Source organism: Desmodus rotundus, chromosome 3, assembly GCF_022682495.2.
Source record: "Desmodus rotundus isolate HL8 chromosome 3, HLdesRot8A.1, whole genome shotgun sequence".
Classification (NCBI taxonomy): domain Eukaryota; kingdom Metazoa; phylum Chordata; class Mammalia; order Chiroptera; family Phyllostomidae; genus Desmodus; species Desmodus rotundus.
In genome coordinates this window covers 55,448,116-55,464,921 of record NC_071389.1, presented here as the reverse complement: position 1 = coordinate 55,464,921, position 16,806 = coordinate 55,448,116, and the positions used below count along the sequence as shown (strand labels likewise).

Genomic DNA, 16,806 nt, shown 5'->3' with positions numbered 1-16,806 from the left:
TGGAAATTAAAATGACATCTCTCAAAAAAAAGAAAAACCAAAAGTAAGTCTTTGATTATTGTGTTAAAATCTTAAGTCAAACCTAAGGGCTTTAAATAGGGTCATTTTATGTATGCTAATTTGGTACCCGATACTTAAATCAACTTATCCTGAAATGTTTTCAGCTGTTTTAAAATTACATGTTAAGTATTACAACTTTTTTAAAACAATATTTAAAAACTGTCATGAGAGGTAATTTGCAAAAATAAATGCAGTAGTGCTTGAGAGGTTGGACCTCAAGCTGCAGTGGCTGGATGTGAGGTATTTGTCTGTGCCACAGTATCCTGAACTAATGGGATGTTAGTAGTTATGTCATAAGGTTTATACAAAGATTAAGTTTCGAGGAATACTTGGTACAGGGCATGTGTTTTGCTGTTAATTACCATAAAGTGGTTTTATGTTTATGTTTATTATAACTTGATTTGATCTTTGCAGTCTAAAATCTATCCTCATCAATGTGCTGTATTATTTTCATCCCATTCTTAAAACACAAAACAATTTCAGGTGTCTGTAACCCTCGAGACGTTTCAAGATCTATCCTTGCCAATTCCTGGCAAGGAAGACCTTGCTAAGCTGCATTCATCGAGTCATCCAACTTCCATAGTCAAAGCAGGATCATGTGGCGAGGCGTATGCTCCACAAGGCTGGATCGCTTTTTTCATGGAATATGTGAAGAGGTGTGTATGTATTCTTTTTTAAATCAATCGATTGTTAAAACTGCTGTTTCTGCTGTACTGGCAGAACACCTCCTTTTTTTTTTCTATTAATAATGTTTCAGGTTTGTTGTCTCCTGTGTCCCTAGCTGGTTTTGGGGTCCAATAGTAACCTTGCAAGATTGTCTTGCTGCCTTCTTCGCTAGAGATGAACTAAAAGGTAAGAAATATGAAACGGTTTTCATCTTTGGCTAAACTGCTGTGGTGGTATAAAGTACTAGTAGGACTAAATATAAAAGGCATTCATAAAGCTCAGTTTTAAGGAGCTTAAGTAGTACTTGCCCATATTGCCACAGTAGCTACCATGGCTGTTTATGTATATACACCCACACACACACGTGAATGCCGCAAGTCATATTCTGAAATAATTTATACAGATGCCTATAATATACAACCAGGTACTATGTGAGATGTCTTAAAACTGTTCAGGGATTCCAAGAAGGGACAATGTAACCAATATAAAAGACTTACATGTCTGGTCTAGTCTGTGAAGTCCTCCATAATATTTAAGATCCTTCAATATTCTTACATGTCCAGCACCTTGCTTGGACATAAAATAGGCAGTCAGTAAATTTTGCTGAGGGAGTAAATGGGCCTTTAAGGTTGAAAAGAGAGGGAGGTGAAGGGTGCTTTAGGCAAGGTAAACACTGTGAGCTGACTTCTGAGCGAGACTAAAAAATGTGAGCCTTGTGTTCCGTGCTGCACGGTCAGCATGTGGCAAACTCGAAAGAACTGGAGAACCAAAGAAAATGCCTCGCATTTATTTTGAGAGGAATGACCAGATATGTTCTATTTTCAGGTGACAATATGTACAGTTGTGAAAAATGCAAAAAGTAAGTGTCATTGACAATGCTTTTAATTGCATGTTTTTTATTTTGAATAGGGTTTTTTTGTTTGTTTGTTTGTTATTTGAATTGGGCATGTGGAGTTAAATTCCACGTTATTTAGAAAAATAGAGGCTAATGAACTTTGCCCTAATAAAAATAAAGAGGGTGGTTGTTCTGTAAAACAAATTTGAGAAAAATATTTAGCAAATTTAATAGGCTTATCTAAGATGTGAAAGTGTGTTTTGAGATTTAAAATAAGTATGTAATTTTGCATAAAACATTTTCCAAACACATTGAAAAAGATATAATGGGATGTATAACATACATTTCCATTACACAGAAATTTTGTTACCATAAAAGGATGTTCACTTCTGTATTACCATGTTAACAGGCTGATTCAGAAAGTGAAAGTGATTGTAAAGGTACACAGTTTGAAATTACATAAAATACAGAAAGCTTGTACCAATTTTGATATTACCTGATGTATGATGGCAGAATAGAACAACAGTTAAGAAAAGTATGATTTTGTTTCTTTATATCTACTAGTAGTCCTTTTTCTGTGTTGTAATAAACTTAGGCTTTGAAGCCTTCTTGGTGGTAAATTAGAAAAGTAATTGGTGAATTGAAGGCAAATATGTTTGAGTTAAAGTAAACTGGTAAATACCTTTAAAATCCCTGTAATAGGAAAAAAATGGCCTCCTAGTAAGACCTAGAATCTTTATAACCACAGGGAAGTGTTGATCTGCAGTTATTGGTTCTCTGCATGACAAACAGGAATAGTATATTTGGTCAATAAGGATGAAAGGCTGCCTTGTGCTTGAAAAAATTACACTTCTAGAGAATTGGAAAGTATTTTCAGTTTGTCCTTGAAGTAGTATGTAGCTGAAGAGGGTGTTGGCCTAGAATGGGGCACCTTGTTTGGAAAAAACTCCGCAGCTAGGGCAAAGATAATACTAGTGAAGATGGCAAAGAACCTTGGATCTACTTCAGCCTTTATTTACCTCAAGTTGTTTCCACATTTAAGAATAAAGGTTATATTTGCGACAACATGGATGGATCTTGAGAGTATCATGCTAACAAAAATAAGTCAGATGGAAAAAGACAAGAACCATATGATTTTTCACTCATGGGATATAAAACAGAAAGCAACAAATGTATAAACAAAACCAACAAATACATTCATTCCAGAGGGGAAGGAGGTTGGGGTGGGATGAAGAGGCTGAAGGGGTCGGTCAGATACGTGGTGATGGCAGGAGACTAGGCTTAGAGTGGTGAGCACGTGATGTTTTATGGAATGGTACACTTGAGACTTACGTAATTATCGACTAGTATTACCCAATACATTTAATTTAAAAAAAAGGTTATAATATATTGACTTGATCAACCAGTTCTATGAAAGTGGTGTTTTATTTTACCCAGTTTGACCTGATAATGTGGATGTTAATAAAGGCATAGGCAGGCCATAAATGGTAGGACATCTGTTTTAAAAAATTAACTTTCTTTTTCTTTCAATGACAGTTGACATTCAACATTATATTACTTTCAGGTGTACAGCATAGTGGTTAGACCATTTATATAACTTACAAACTTATCTCCCGATACGTTAGTACCCATTTGACACCATTCATAGTTATTACAATATTATTGACTGTATTCCCTATGCTGTACTGTACATCCCCATGACTGGTTTTGTAGCTGCCAAGTTGTACTTCTTAATCCTTTCACCTTTTTCACCTGTCCCATCTGGCAACCATCATTTTGTTCCTCGTGTTTATGAGTTTGTTTCTGTTTTGATTGCTCATTCATAATTAATTTTCATCAAAGAATCACACAACTCCTTATATTTTTACTGCTGATATCTTAGTTTAAATATTTTTTTTATGATAAGGGACTCCAATGTTTTATTAGTGTGTATTTTTTAATGTGTAGCATATAATTCATTACTGAGCATTTTTAGTTATGGTGCCTATTGTCTCTGAATTTTCTAAAAGATCTTACTGAATATTTGAAAATACTAAAGCTTTTGTCGAATCATATGGGAAATCGGTTCATTTTAATTGGTTTTCTCTTTTTTTCCCCTTAGGTTGAGGAATGGAGTAAAGTTTTGTAAAGTACAAAAGTTTCCTGAGGTATGGGTTTTATTATAATTCAGTTTCTTTTATTTGGTAGGAACATAAAACATTAGTAGTAAGTTTTTTTTAGCGTGGGTAAGGAATGGGCTGGTTCTCTTGACCAGTTGCTATATACGCCCTACTAGGATTATCCATTTTTAAAATACTGAATTACATTCCAAGTAAGTGTCCTTACTTGTGAAACTATGTTGAGCATAACTTAATCAAACATTGAAGGATCTTGCAGGTATAAAGCATAAAATTAGAAAACCTATTAGTTGTAACCTTAGTAAATATCATGTTTCACTATTTCCACATTTTAACATCTCAGGAATCAGATGATCATAATTGCAGGATGTTTGGCCTTGACACTTCAGTCAACATGTGTATTGAATAGACAACTTTATCTAGCATATAAACAATAGAATCTTAATCTTGCTTTTCTCTTTTAGATTTTATGCATCCATCTTAAAAGATTCAGACATGAACTGATGTTTTCTACCAAAATCAGTACTCATGTTTCCTTTCCACTGGAAGGCCTGGATCTTCAGCCATTTCTTGCTAAAGACAGTCCAGCTCAAATTGTTACCTATGACCTTCTGTCCGTCATTTGTCATCATGGAACTGCAAGTAGTAAGTATACGGGTTTGACATATGTTCTTTGATTAAATGAAAAAGAGTAGATATCTGAGTTGATCTTTCAAGTAAGTCCTGATTGAACAAAAGAAAAAATTGTAAAAATAGATTTTTATTATTTATTTTTATTTTATTTTGGTTTAAAAACATCAGAATTTTAGGAAATTTAGTAATTTTACTTTGAATTTTGTAATTCTGTAAACTATGTTTTGTATAAAGTAAAATAAAAAGGACTTTGGCATGATCATTTTTACCCTGGCTTTTTTTAAGATTACATTTTCTATTATTTACATTTCCTCGAGTGGTGGTTGTGAGGATACATACAATACTATAATAAATACTAGCATAGTTCTTGCTATATCTCAGTCTCTGCTAAGATATTGGAATATAAAAGTAGTTTATCTTAACATTCTTGTGTTAATTGGTGTTACTGAAATGATTTAAATTTTTGCTCTTAAATTCAGGTGGACACTATATTGCGTACTGCCGAAACAATTTAAATAACCTCTGGTATGAATTTGATGATCAAAGTGTCACTGAAGTTTCAGAATCTACAGTACAAAATGCAGAAGCTTATGTTCTTTTCTACAGGTAAGGAAGTAACTCTCAGATAGGCTATTTTAACAAATGTGGAATTACTTCTCACTTTGGGGTTATCAGTGACTTCTAAGACTTTCAAAATGGATTGCTGAGTAAAGATTAGAAATTTTATTCTCATTTTATTATGTGAGTAAAATAAAATGAAAAGTTGCATGCAGTAAAATCCTTTAAGAAAATGTTAAATCATTTCATTGAAGGGCAAAGGAATATATAGTTGACCCTTGAACAACTTGGTTTGAACTTTATGGGTCCACTTACAGGTGGATTGTTTTCAATAAATACCTGTACTGTTTTCAGTTCGGTTGGGGGTCTGTGGATGTGGAGGGCTGACTGTGTGCATTGATCTATGCCATTTTATATCAGGAACTTGAGCGCTCACAGATTTTGTTATCTGCACGGGCGCATGGATACCAAGGGACAACTAAGTTTTGGGGGGAGTCAAAAGTTCTATGTGGATTTCTGCATGCACAAAGGAGGGAGTGCTGGGTGCTTTAATCCCCTATGCTGTTCAAGGGTCAACTGTATTTTCTTTTAGGAATATTGGCTTTAATTTAAAAAATTAGGCACTGATGGTAGAAATTAAGTACAAAATTTCCTCCTAAAATAGGTGATAAATATTACTATAACAATAAAATCTTACACTAATAAATACCATATTTATAAAAGATCAAGTGCTAGCTAACAAAATAGCAAACAGATTAACTATTTAGATTGATTTTATTAACTAACATTTGTTAATAAATGTTTATGTGGATACTAGTAGTTAAGATAGAGTATTGCCCCTAGAGTTGTATAATGTATTGTTAGGGATTGATACAAAGTGCATTTCCCTTCAATAATTTCCATGATCTAATATGATTCAGAGTGTTAATGTGTATGTTAAGTCTTCCTTACACTTTAGACTTATACTTAGGTATACTTAGGTATAAGTATATATTCTTAGTATACGTAAGTATAAGTCTAAAGTATAAGGAAGAGGAAAAAGCTACTTACTAGTGTGATGGAATAAGATGCACATGAATCTAAAGAATCCCTGTTTTTAATAGGAAGAGCAGTGAAGAGGCACAAAAAGAGAGGCGAAGGATATCAAATTTGTTGAACATAATGGAACCAAGTCTCCTTCAGTTTTATATTTCTCGACAGTGGCTAAATAAATTTAAGACCTTTGCTGAACCTGGCCCTATTTCAAATAATGATTTTCTCTGTCTTCATGGAGGTAAGAAATTCTGTAATGGAAAGTAGTGGTAGGGGTCAGCTGGTAAATAATTTACATATTAGGAAAGACCCAAGAGTCTTCCTCTTCCATTTATTTCTGATTTCCCCATCTGCAGTTGAACTTAAGCGTGTTTAATTTGCTATGGTTTCAGAAGTTGGGCTTTTTCTTCCAGTTGTAGGCAATCTGTAGTCTATTTGTGGAGCAGGAATGTATTGAGTACCTGTTCAATACCCTGTGCTGAAGCCTGAGAATAACAAGGACACTGTTTCTGTTCTCAAAGCTCTTAATTTCATAATGGAGACATATATAAACAACCAGTTATAGTATAGTGAGCACTGAAATTACACCTCATTTTTCTCAGCCAAGAGACACTAACTACCAACTGTATTTGTGGCTCTTACGCCTTTTGTCTAAATGAAAAAGCTGGCTCTTCTAAGTATAAAAATGTACTTAGAATTTAACAAAAATCTCATATAGTTATTTGCTAAATACAACGTATGCCTTTGTGATTGGCTATGTTAGTGTTTGTTACCATGAAAAAATAACCCTTTAACTGGGACATGTTGGTTACATTTCATGGTTGAAGACTTGATATTCTCATTATTTTTTTCAGTGAAGCTAAAAGAGGTAGTTGGAATATTCTGTATTGGATTTAGAAACCTAAACCTTGAAAATGTATCTGTATGCGAAGTTTTCTCTCGTTTCCCAACTTAAACTACTAACATAAGGCTTCTCCTAGTTTGAACTTTCCCATGATCCTTTATGTCATGTATCTGTGCCTGCCCTTTATCCAGGTTATTTATATAAGTGCTTCATTTTTTCTGCTACCAAATAAGCCCTATGAAGGAAAGATTGTTTCTTATTTATTTCTGATTTCCTCTAATACATAGTCAAAGCTTAGTAAAGATTTACATAAGTTAAATATTTGAAGATCTGGGTTTACTGATTTTTCTCTATTTCAAGAACTACATGCATCTTTAGGAGCATAATCCCCAAAAATGCTATACGTACTTAATTTTTAACCTTTTTGGGAGAGGTTTCAAGAATAACAGTTGAAACATGCCAGTGATTAACCATTTAAGAAATGAGTTTAACCTTTGAGAATAATATAAAAGAATTTGAGACTGAGACAGACACATCTAAACTTTTTTCAGGTATTCCTCCACGAAAAGCTAATTATATTGAAGACCTGGTTTTGATGCTGCCTCAGAACATTTGGGATAACCTCTACAGCAGGTTTGGTTTTCAAATCAGACAGTATGGCACTGTGGAAATCAGTTTGTGAAACTCGTTAAAGGGGATTGGATTATTTCATAGAGTATGCTCCTTGTGCGTTATGTTGCTTAAGTAGAGTATCCCCTTTCTCCTTCATTTATTCACTCTGAGTGCGAGTCAGTAGAATTGTGGCAGCATAACTAAGGTTTATATGTTATATGCCAATTTTTTAAAGCTGCTTCTTTTATGTTGTTGTGGTGTTGCCTCAAACGTATTTTGTAGCAGGTATAATTATAAGGGAAAGTTGACGTATAGGTAAAACAGGTTAGTTAATAATCTGATAAAGTCATTGACCCAGACAAACATAAAGTCAGGTCCTTTTGGTTATTTGATTTTTATAATAGTTTAAACATGACTGAGAATTGTTCTGTGAGGATTTATTTACTAGGAACTTAGCCATTGACTAAAAGTGGGAGACATTTTCCAGAGTATCAGCTTTTTTCAAGATTGTCATAATTATTAAATTTTTATGCTTTAGGTATGGAGGAGGACCAGCTGTCAACCATCTGTACATTTGTCACACTTGCCAAATTGAGGCAGAGAAAATTGAAAAAAGGAGGAAAACTGAATTGGAAATTTTTATTCGGGTAAAAAAATGATGTTTTTGAAATTATAAATGTGATCTAGGATAAAGATAAAGAACTGACAGTTAGTAGAACTGTATTATATAAATGAAACGATTGGGGTGAACGAGTTGCAGTAGATTCTAAGTGCTCTGAATATATAACAGTGCAGGTCACAACAATGTAGTGAGTTAGGTTCTCTTTCTGTGGTTTTTTGTTTTAATGGATTGGTAATAAATTTCGTTTTATGGATTGGCCCTGGCAAGAAATCTCCTTGTTGAAATTGTAAATTATAAATTTTCTTAAGTTAGTGTTTTTCCGTAATCATTTACCAGACCACATTCTCTACCTCCATCACTTTATGAAATACAGTATGGTTTTGTGGGACTCTCTGTACTTATAAATATACCTGGTTTTCACAAAGTGAGTTTATTGTGATGTATTGCTTCATTACAAGCAACAGAAAGTCTAGTCATAGAATCAGTAGGGAGAACTGAACCACCTGGTTTCACTGACAAAGACTGATACAGTTCCGCTTGTCTAGGTTGCAAGACGTCAGTCTCCGCCAAGTGCTGCTGCTGTCAGTAACACAGCTTTAACTGTTGTGTTCCAAATTCGTTGATTATTCCACACACACACTCTCTCTCCCTTTCTTTTTCTTTTTCTTTTTTTCTTTTTTTTTTAGCAAAACAGTGTGTTGGCATAAAAACTAACACTGGAGGATAAAAATGGATGCCTTTGGTGGACTGGAGATTAAGTGGAGTTTCTGAAAAATTATAAAAACAGACAGGATCAGATTGAAAAAGTAAACCAAAGTCCACAGAAAATGACCACACAGGCTTCAGGCTTGGAAGTGGCGAATACAAATAACAACCTCAGCAATCTGCTCCCTGCATTGTGTAAGGCAGCAAGCATTAAGGTGTCTGCTTGGACAGAGCAGAATGTGGACACTTGGGTCTATTAAAGAAGGCATTATCTTAGATAGCTTGTAATACCTAGAAGGGACTATGATTTCCTAGAGTATGCATAAAATAAATATTGATCCTTAGGAGATGCATAATGATATTGTGTCCTGAAAACAAAACTCAATAGATGGGTTGATTGAATGGCAGAAGTAGTATTGCTGGAGAGCAAATTAATGTCCTGAAGGACTAGGAAAGGGTTTCTCCTAAGTGAAGCAAAGATAAAACAGATGGAAAACAGAAGTTTCAACATGTTGGGTAGATACAGACTCCAGTGTTTTTCTAATAGGCATTTTAGAAGAGAATAGAGGGCAGGAACTACTTTAAGAGCAACATTTTAAAAAGATTTCTTAGAACTAGAGAAAAACAGATGCTTTTAAATTAATGGGGTGATTGTACCTAACTAAAATGTAAAAAGCTCTCACCCAGACACATTAAGAAAAGTTCTAATGACAGAGATAAAGTCCTAAAAGTATCCAAACCTCTTAATACTATGAATTAAATGTATTTATCCGGCGAAATTAGTCCGACATTACATTTCAGAAATCTCAGTTTTCCAAGGATAAGTTGTACTTCACAGAAAGTCCTGATTTCAATGCTGTACCTTGAGGTAAACATGCTTTGATTTCCTTGTTAACCATCAGAGCAGGCACATTTTTCATTGCCTTTCATTGTTCTATGGAAGCAGCTACCTCATGTCCCAGACAGATCTTGCCCTCAAAGAATTTACATTTAATAAATAACTAGTACTTATATATTAAAAGGTGATGAGTTCTATGGAAATGAAAAATATCTAAAAGGATAACAGAGATCAGGAATACAGTGATAGGTGGGGAGTGAGGTACAGTTTAAGTAGGGTGATAAAGATAGGCCTCATGGAGGAGATGATAATTAAAGCAAAGACTTGAAGAAGTGAGGGAGATACTCACATTTGCAAAAAGAAGTAATAGCCAGCCATACGAAAACTTTGAGAGGCAGGAATGTATCTGCTTGGTTCTGGGCAGAACAAAGGTCCATGTGACCACAAGTGAATAAATGAGGAGGAGAGTATTAAAAGATGAAGTCAGATCATGAGGCCAGATTATGGAGGTACTTCTGGTCTATAATAGGATCTTTGGAGACAATGGCAGGGTTTTTATTAGATTTGATTATAGGAGAGACATGATCTGAACTTGTCTTTGTCCACCAATGGTATTAATACGGGCACTTAGTTACCCATCATGAAATAGTTTTAGGCTCTCTTTTCTCACTATTACAATTACATAAATTCCAAATACCCTTCATTTTCATCAGGCACTGCTGCCTCCACCTCTCTTTCTGTAACAGTTTTTCTGTCAATTGGATTTCTTCAGTTGAAAGCAGTAGAAGCCAGAATGGCTAACTTAAACAAAAAAGAAATTTATTGAAAAGAAAAATTGAATATACATCCAGAAGTTCAGGCCCAAGGTATTCCAGGTCTATAGCTGACAAAATTGACATTGTAATGACTCCATTCTAGCTATTAGAAACTTCTGTGAAGATTTCCATTTCCAAAACTAATAGAGTTTTGCCTTGTTTGAATCTCATACTTAGGCCTTAGATCTATCTAGAGGAAGGAGTGGAACATCCTCAGGGACTGTCCCACCACTTAGGAGAAGTTATCCTGTACTTACATGTATACCGTATGTATATTGCATGTGAAAGGACATGTGTAAGATTATTCATGGCAGCACTGTGTTTGTAATAGCAACATGTCCATCAATATCCTAAGTGAACACAAGTAATATGTAGACAGTGGATGTGTTATATTTGAATAAGATGTATAATTCCGATTTTTAATAAATACGTGGAGTATTTATTGTTTTGAAGACTTTGCCTTGAATGTCTTCACTTATTCAATCTTTTATGTCCCTTCTGTGTGTACTTGCTAAAATTTGAGACATAACTTAGAATTCTTTTTTTTAAGATTTTATTTACTTATTTTTAGAGAGAGGGTAAGGGAGAGATAAAGAGAGGGAGAGAAACATCAATGTGTCGTTGTCTCTCACACACTCCTAGCTGGGGACCTGGCCTGCAACCCAAGCGTGTGCTCTGACTGGGAATCAAACTGGCAACCCTTTGGTTTGCAGGCCGGTGCTCAATCTACTGAGCCACATCAGCCAGGGCTAGAATTGTTTTTTAATAGGTGTTATCACATATGCTAGTCTAAGATAACTGAGTATCAATGTACATCATATTCTTTATGAGAAATTGGCCTTGGTGCCTGTGCTAACCGTTAGAAGGGATTGAGCAAACAAACAAAAAACCTCCCCCCCAAATCATACATATATAACGTAGGTACAGACAACAGTGTAGTGGTAGCCAGAGGGAAGGGGAGTGGGGGAGGTTGGTGGAGGTGGGGAAGTGGGGACTGAAAGGGACTTTGCTTGGGGTGATGGATGCACGATGCATTGTGCAGATGACATTTTATTGAGTTGTCCACTTGAAACCTGTATTGTTTTGCAAACCAATATCACCCCAGTAAATTCATTTTAAAAAATTGGCCTTATCAGATGCTGAAGTAGGATGATTGTATTGTTTTGCTACAAAGCAAGTTCTAAATATTAGGTGACTGATTTTCTCCCCCGTAGCTCAACAGAGCATTCCAAGAGGAGGACTCTCCAGCTACTTTTTATTGCATCAGTATGCAGTGGTTTAGAGAATGGGAAAGTTTTGTGAAGGGAAAAGATGGAGGTAAGTGGCTAACTGAAAATGAAATTCTCTGCAGATTTTTTGTTTATTTAACAAATTTTTCTTGACTATCTGTATACATGGGATTACACCAGTGAACAAGAAAGAAAAAGACCCCTGCCCTCAGAGATCTTACATTATTGTTTATATTCTGGTTCTGGGAATTTTTAATTTTTAAAAACCAATTTCATCAATTACATTCCATTCATAGAAGGAATAAAGGAACTAAACAGAACTAGTCTTTGAGCTTAATATTGAAGAGTTAAAAAAACACCAAACAATAAGATTGATTAAATTATGGTTTATCAGTTACAATGGGATACTATGTGTACCTTACAAAAAATTTTTGTGATAGTATTTAGCAATTTAAAAATAATAGTTCTTGATGTATGAAAAAAGATCACACTATAGTATTCACCATCTAACCCTTTTGTATTAAAAAAATAGGCAAACACATGCAAAAGGTAAAAGACCACACAGATACTAAAACAGTTTGCCTTTAAAAAAATAAGATTTTATTTGCTCTGGGTGTGGCTCAGTGGGTTAGGCATGGTCCGGCAAACCAAAAGGGGGTTCCCAGTCAGGGCACATGCCTGGGTTGCTAGCCAGGTACCTGGATGGGGTGTGTATGAGAGGCAGGTAATCAATCTTTCTCTCCCTGTCTTTCCCTCTCCCTTCCCCTCTCTCTAAAAATAAATAAAATCTTTAAAAAATAAATTTAAAAAAGGCAACCACAAAATATACCAGCCCATGTGTTTGCTTAAAATAATTAAAAAAAATATTTTAGAGAAGGAAAGGGAGGGAGAAAGAGAGGGAGAGAAACTTTGACCTGCTGCCTCTCTTAGCACCCCAACCAGAGACCAAACCCACAACCCAGGCATGGGCCTTGACTGGGCAATTGAACTGGTGACCTTTTGCTTTGTGGGACAATGCTCAACGAGCTGAGCCACATTGGTTGGGGCTGCCTATTTTTTTTTATAGCAGGTTCACAGTACATATTTTTTCTTTGTACTTTTTTTTTTTTTTTTTTTTTTTTACAGATTTTGATAATGAACAGGTACTTGTGTATTCAAGGGGAAAACAAAGTGTTCTCTTAAAAAAGGATTCATTTGGCTGGGTGAAAAAAGGTGTGGGATTAAGCAAAAAAAAAAAAAATATATGTATGTGTGTGTGTGTGTGTGTGTGTATAAATAAACACATAGACACAGACAACAATGTGGTGATAGCCAGGGGGAGAGGGGTGGGGGAGGTGGAAGAGGGCAAAGTGGGGATAAATGGGGACAGAGAGAGCCTTTACTTTGGGTGATGGGAGTATGATGCAGAGTCAGATGTTTTGTTCAGTCGTGCACTTGACACTTGTAGGGTTTTGTTAACCAGTCTCACCCCAATAAATTCAATTAAAAAATGAAAATTAAAGGATTTGTTTTAACATTTTATTTTATAATGCTTTTATTGTTTTTAATATAATGACCATCTGGAACAAATTAAGGATTGTATAACTTCTTTTTGAATTACAAAGGAATTGTTCTTTCATAGCATTAAAACTGCATTTTAACATGTAATCCTCAAATGGATAGTTAAGAAACCATTTATATTAGATTTTGGATGGTAGTGAACGAGCCTCTCTCACTCTCTTTCCTGATTTTGTTTTGGGGGAGCTAAGACCTATGAAGGAAGAAGCTCAAAAGACAGTTAAGAATCGACTAATAGTACCACTAAATCAACTACTAATCCCACTGAAAAATAATCAGTCTGATTACACAGTGACATCATTCAGTTATTTCAGGCAGTTCTTTGGTGCATTTATTTGGGAAGTGTGCATTTTGATCATTTATTTTTCCTTTTAACTTAGATCCTCCAGGTCCTATCGATAACACTAAAATCGCAGTCACTAAATGCGGCAATGTGATGCTCAGGCAAGGTAAGTCTGACCAACATTGAAGCCTTTACTTGTTAGTAATTTGCTACTTTTAAGACCATATCATCACTAGTCATCTATGCCCCTTCTTTACCCACTTAATGCTGTAATTCATTCACGAAGTAGGGCAAATAGTGGAAAAGCTTTCATTAATTTTCATCTGAGGAAAGGTTTTAAGGCTGTTGATAGGCATTAGGAAAAAGGATCTCTAACTTTTTAAGACAGACCATAAAGTTGCAACTTATAACAGTGTGGGCTAGTAGTCTGAAGATTCATGTTACAAAAGTTCTCAATTGTCCCTAGAGGATTCAGGCTGGGGGTGGGGGGTACATTTTGAAAGCTTTTGCAATATGAATTTGTAGATTTGTAAATATTATTCTTTCTATATACACTTAATTTTAGGAGCAGATTCTGGTCAAATTTCTGAAGAAACATGGAATTTTCTACAGTCTATATATGGAGGAGGGCCTGAAGTTATCCTCCGACCTCCAGTTGTTCATATCGACCCGGATATACTACAAGCAGAAGAAAAAATTGAAGTAGAAACTCGGTCTTTGTAGGTTTGAGGATATGGAGTGGTCTAATGAGAAAGCATTTTCACTTCCCCTGTCATAACAGATGCAGAAACATTCCTAAAAGCATGTTTATTTTCCTGATTTTTAATATTTTATCTCATTCCTTTTTACTGGGCATTATGGAAAAATGTGTTAAAATGTATAATATACTACAGGTTGGTATATTTAATGCTTTAACTTACCATAGTCTTTCAGTGTAATATTTTTGAAAGAAAGGGATAATTGTGATCATTTGGTAATCAGTAGGTTATCTTTGATCTTTATACTACGTGCAAATCCACAGTATTCTTTGTAATTTTGTAAATAGTTTTGCTTTGAAAACTTTTTCATTACCCTAAACCATCATAACTCTGACCAATCTTTTCAGTTTTCCAAAAACCTAATTGTGTAGTTTTGACATGGCTTCGTATCATAAAGAGCCTATTTTAAATTGAGAGTTGTAGTGAGAAATGTTAAGTCCCTAAAGCTCAGGAAATGGTAGGGTGTCACTTCTTTTGCACTGCAGCATATAAACTAGCATATTAATATTTACAAAATGTCTTTTTGAATGTATTGAGGATGTATTTAGTTTGAGTGGAGTTTGTGTCAGCAGGTATCAGTAACTTATTGCCTCATACTGTAAAATATTAAGCTTCAATTCCTACCTATAACCCTGGATAGTATTCATTAATATTAGTAGAAAAACCTAAAAGTTAGTTTTAGGGCACTTTTTATTTTCAGAGCATGAAGTATGGAATGTGTCAATTGTTTATAAAGCTGAAACCACCTGCAAAATGATTTTTTTAATGAAATGCATAAAGTTTTTGATTAATGTAGTATGCACCACTATTTGCTTGATTATGTGATGTCAAAAGTTTAACCATATTCCAAATGCAGAACCAAACTGGATTATTTTGAATATGTTGAAAGCATTCATGATGGTTTTGTTTTGGTTGGGGGCATCTGCCACCAACTATAAACAGTGTTGTTAAAATTAGTTCAATAAAATTGATTTTAGAATGTATAACTTGGATGTTGAATTTATTTGATAGATACTGATAGTGAAGGCTATAAAGTGTTAATATTAATGTCTTTTTGTTATTTCTGAATCAGAAGTATGCAAAATAAGTCATTCAGTATAAAGTTTTGATGTTTAATGAAATGGTGAGCTTATGAATCAGCCAGTAAGTACATTTCAAATTTTAAAAGTATATATTGTTTTTAGTTTTCTTCTTCATAATTTACAATGATCCTCTTCAAGGATTGAATGATGTTAATATTCTGTCTCTGAATCACCATGGGTTAAGTGTAACTCTTGACATTTAGGAGGTAATCAAAAGTGTTTTTAACAGTACTTGCCATCTACTGAATATTTATAATGTTTCAGCCACTCTAGTAGAGTGCTTAATTACATTTAGTCCTCATTACACCCTACAATTTAGGTGAAGTGGCTTGCCCTAAGTCATACAGCAAAGAAATGGCAGATACAAGTCAGTGTAACTTCATGTCAGTTCTCTTACTCACCGTGACATACCATCTTCCAGTGAATTCTTTTGAAACAGATTATAGTATTATTCATATTCATTACTAGCATTTGTCATTGGTATATATAATGTGATAGAGAATACTGGTCCCTAAGAGCTTATATAATGTTCTAATATTTTAATCATCAAAATACATAACTCTATAATAAGTGGTAGCAGTTCCAGACTCTCAGCTAAAGGTTGGCGTATGTGTTGACAGATGTAGAATAAAAGACATAGTTTCTCTGAGGATGATTTTCTTGGAGATACTTAAGCTGAGAAATAAGAAAATTGTAGTAAAGGTCTATACATGTGTTGAGTACATTGATTTATAAAATGTAGGTGATTAGTTTTGGGGCTCTGAAGTCAGTTTGCTTATTCGATTAACCCTCGAGCAACATGGGTTTGAATTGTGTGGATCTACTTCTACATGGATTTTTTCATTAGATACTGTGAATGTATTTTCCCTATGATTTTTATTTTTTTGAGGTATATTTTAGTGATTATGCTATACAGTTGTCCCAATTTTTTCCCCTTTTCCTCTGTCTAGTACCCCTCTTCCCTCTAGCAATCCCACCCCTTAGTTCGTGTCCATGGATCATGATATAAATTCTTTGGCTTCTCCATTTCCTATACTATTCTTAACATCTCCCCTGTCTATTTTGTACCTACCAGTTATGCTTCTTAATCCCTGTTCCTTTCCCCCTAATCTCCCCCTTCGCCCTCCCTGCTGATAACCCTCCATATGACCTTCATATCTATGAATCTGTTCCTGTTCTAGTTGTTTGCTTAGTCTGTTTTTGTGGTTTAGATTCAGTTGTTGATAGTTGTGACTTTATTGTCATTTTACTGTTCATAGTTTTGATCTTCTTTTTTCTGAAATGAGTCCCTTTAACATTTCATATGATAAGGGCTTGGTGATGAAGAACTCCTTTAGCTTTACCTTGTCTGGGATGCACTTTTATCTGTCCTTCCATTCTAAATGATAGCTTCACTGGATAGACTGATCTTGGTTGCAGGTCCTTGCTTTTCTTCACTTTGAATACTTCTTGCCAGTCCCTTCTTGCCTGCAAAGTTTCTTTTGAGAAATCGGCTGAGTCTTATTATTACTCCTTTGAAGGTAACTCTCTGCTTTTCTCTTTCTGCTTTTAAGATTCTCT

General features: G+C 34.8%; 1 protein-coding gene across 2 annotated transcripts in view; it reads left to right on the top strand.

The window, feature by feature from the left end:
• USP33 (ubiquitin specific peptidase 33) overlaps positions 1-15,150 on the top strand; it is a 49,515-nt gene extending 34,365 nt beyond the window's left edge. Inside the window, exons 13-24 of one of the 2 annotated variants that reach the window (XM_024565385.4) lie at positions 544-716; positions 842-912; positions 1,552-1,585; positions 3,663-3,708; positions 4,143-4,323; positions 4,791-4,917; positions 5,973-6,142; positions 7,297-7,378; positions 7,896-8,004; positions 11,552-11,654; positions 13,504-13,572; positions 13,972-15,150. In XM_024565385.4, the coding sequence (XP_024421153.2) occupies positions 544-716; positions 842-912; positions 1,552-1,585; positions 3,663-3,708; positions 4,143-4,323; positions 4,791-4,917; positions 5,973-6,142; positions 7,297-7,378; positions 7,896-8,004; positions 11,552-11,654; positions 13,504-13,572; positions 13,972-14,129 (1,323 nt within the window). In that variant the 3' untranslated portion in view covers positions 14,130-15,150. Of the gene's footprint in view, positions 1-543; positions 717-817; positions 913-1,551; positions 1,586-3,662; positions 3,709-4,142; positions 4,324-4,790; positions 4,918-5,972; positions 6,143-7,296; positions 7,379-7,895; positions 8,005-11,551; positions 11,655-13,503; positions 13,573-13,971 lie in introns of both variants that reach the window. The other variant, XM_024565384.4, reaches the window with a different exon arrangement.
• The last annotated feature ends 1,656 nt before the right edge of the window (positions 15,151-16,806 follow it).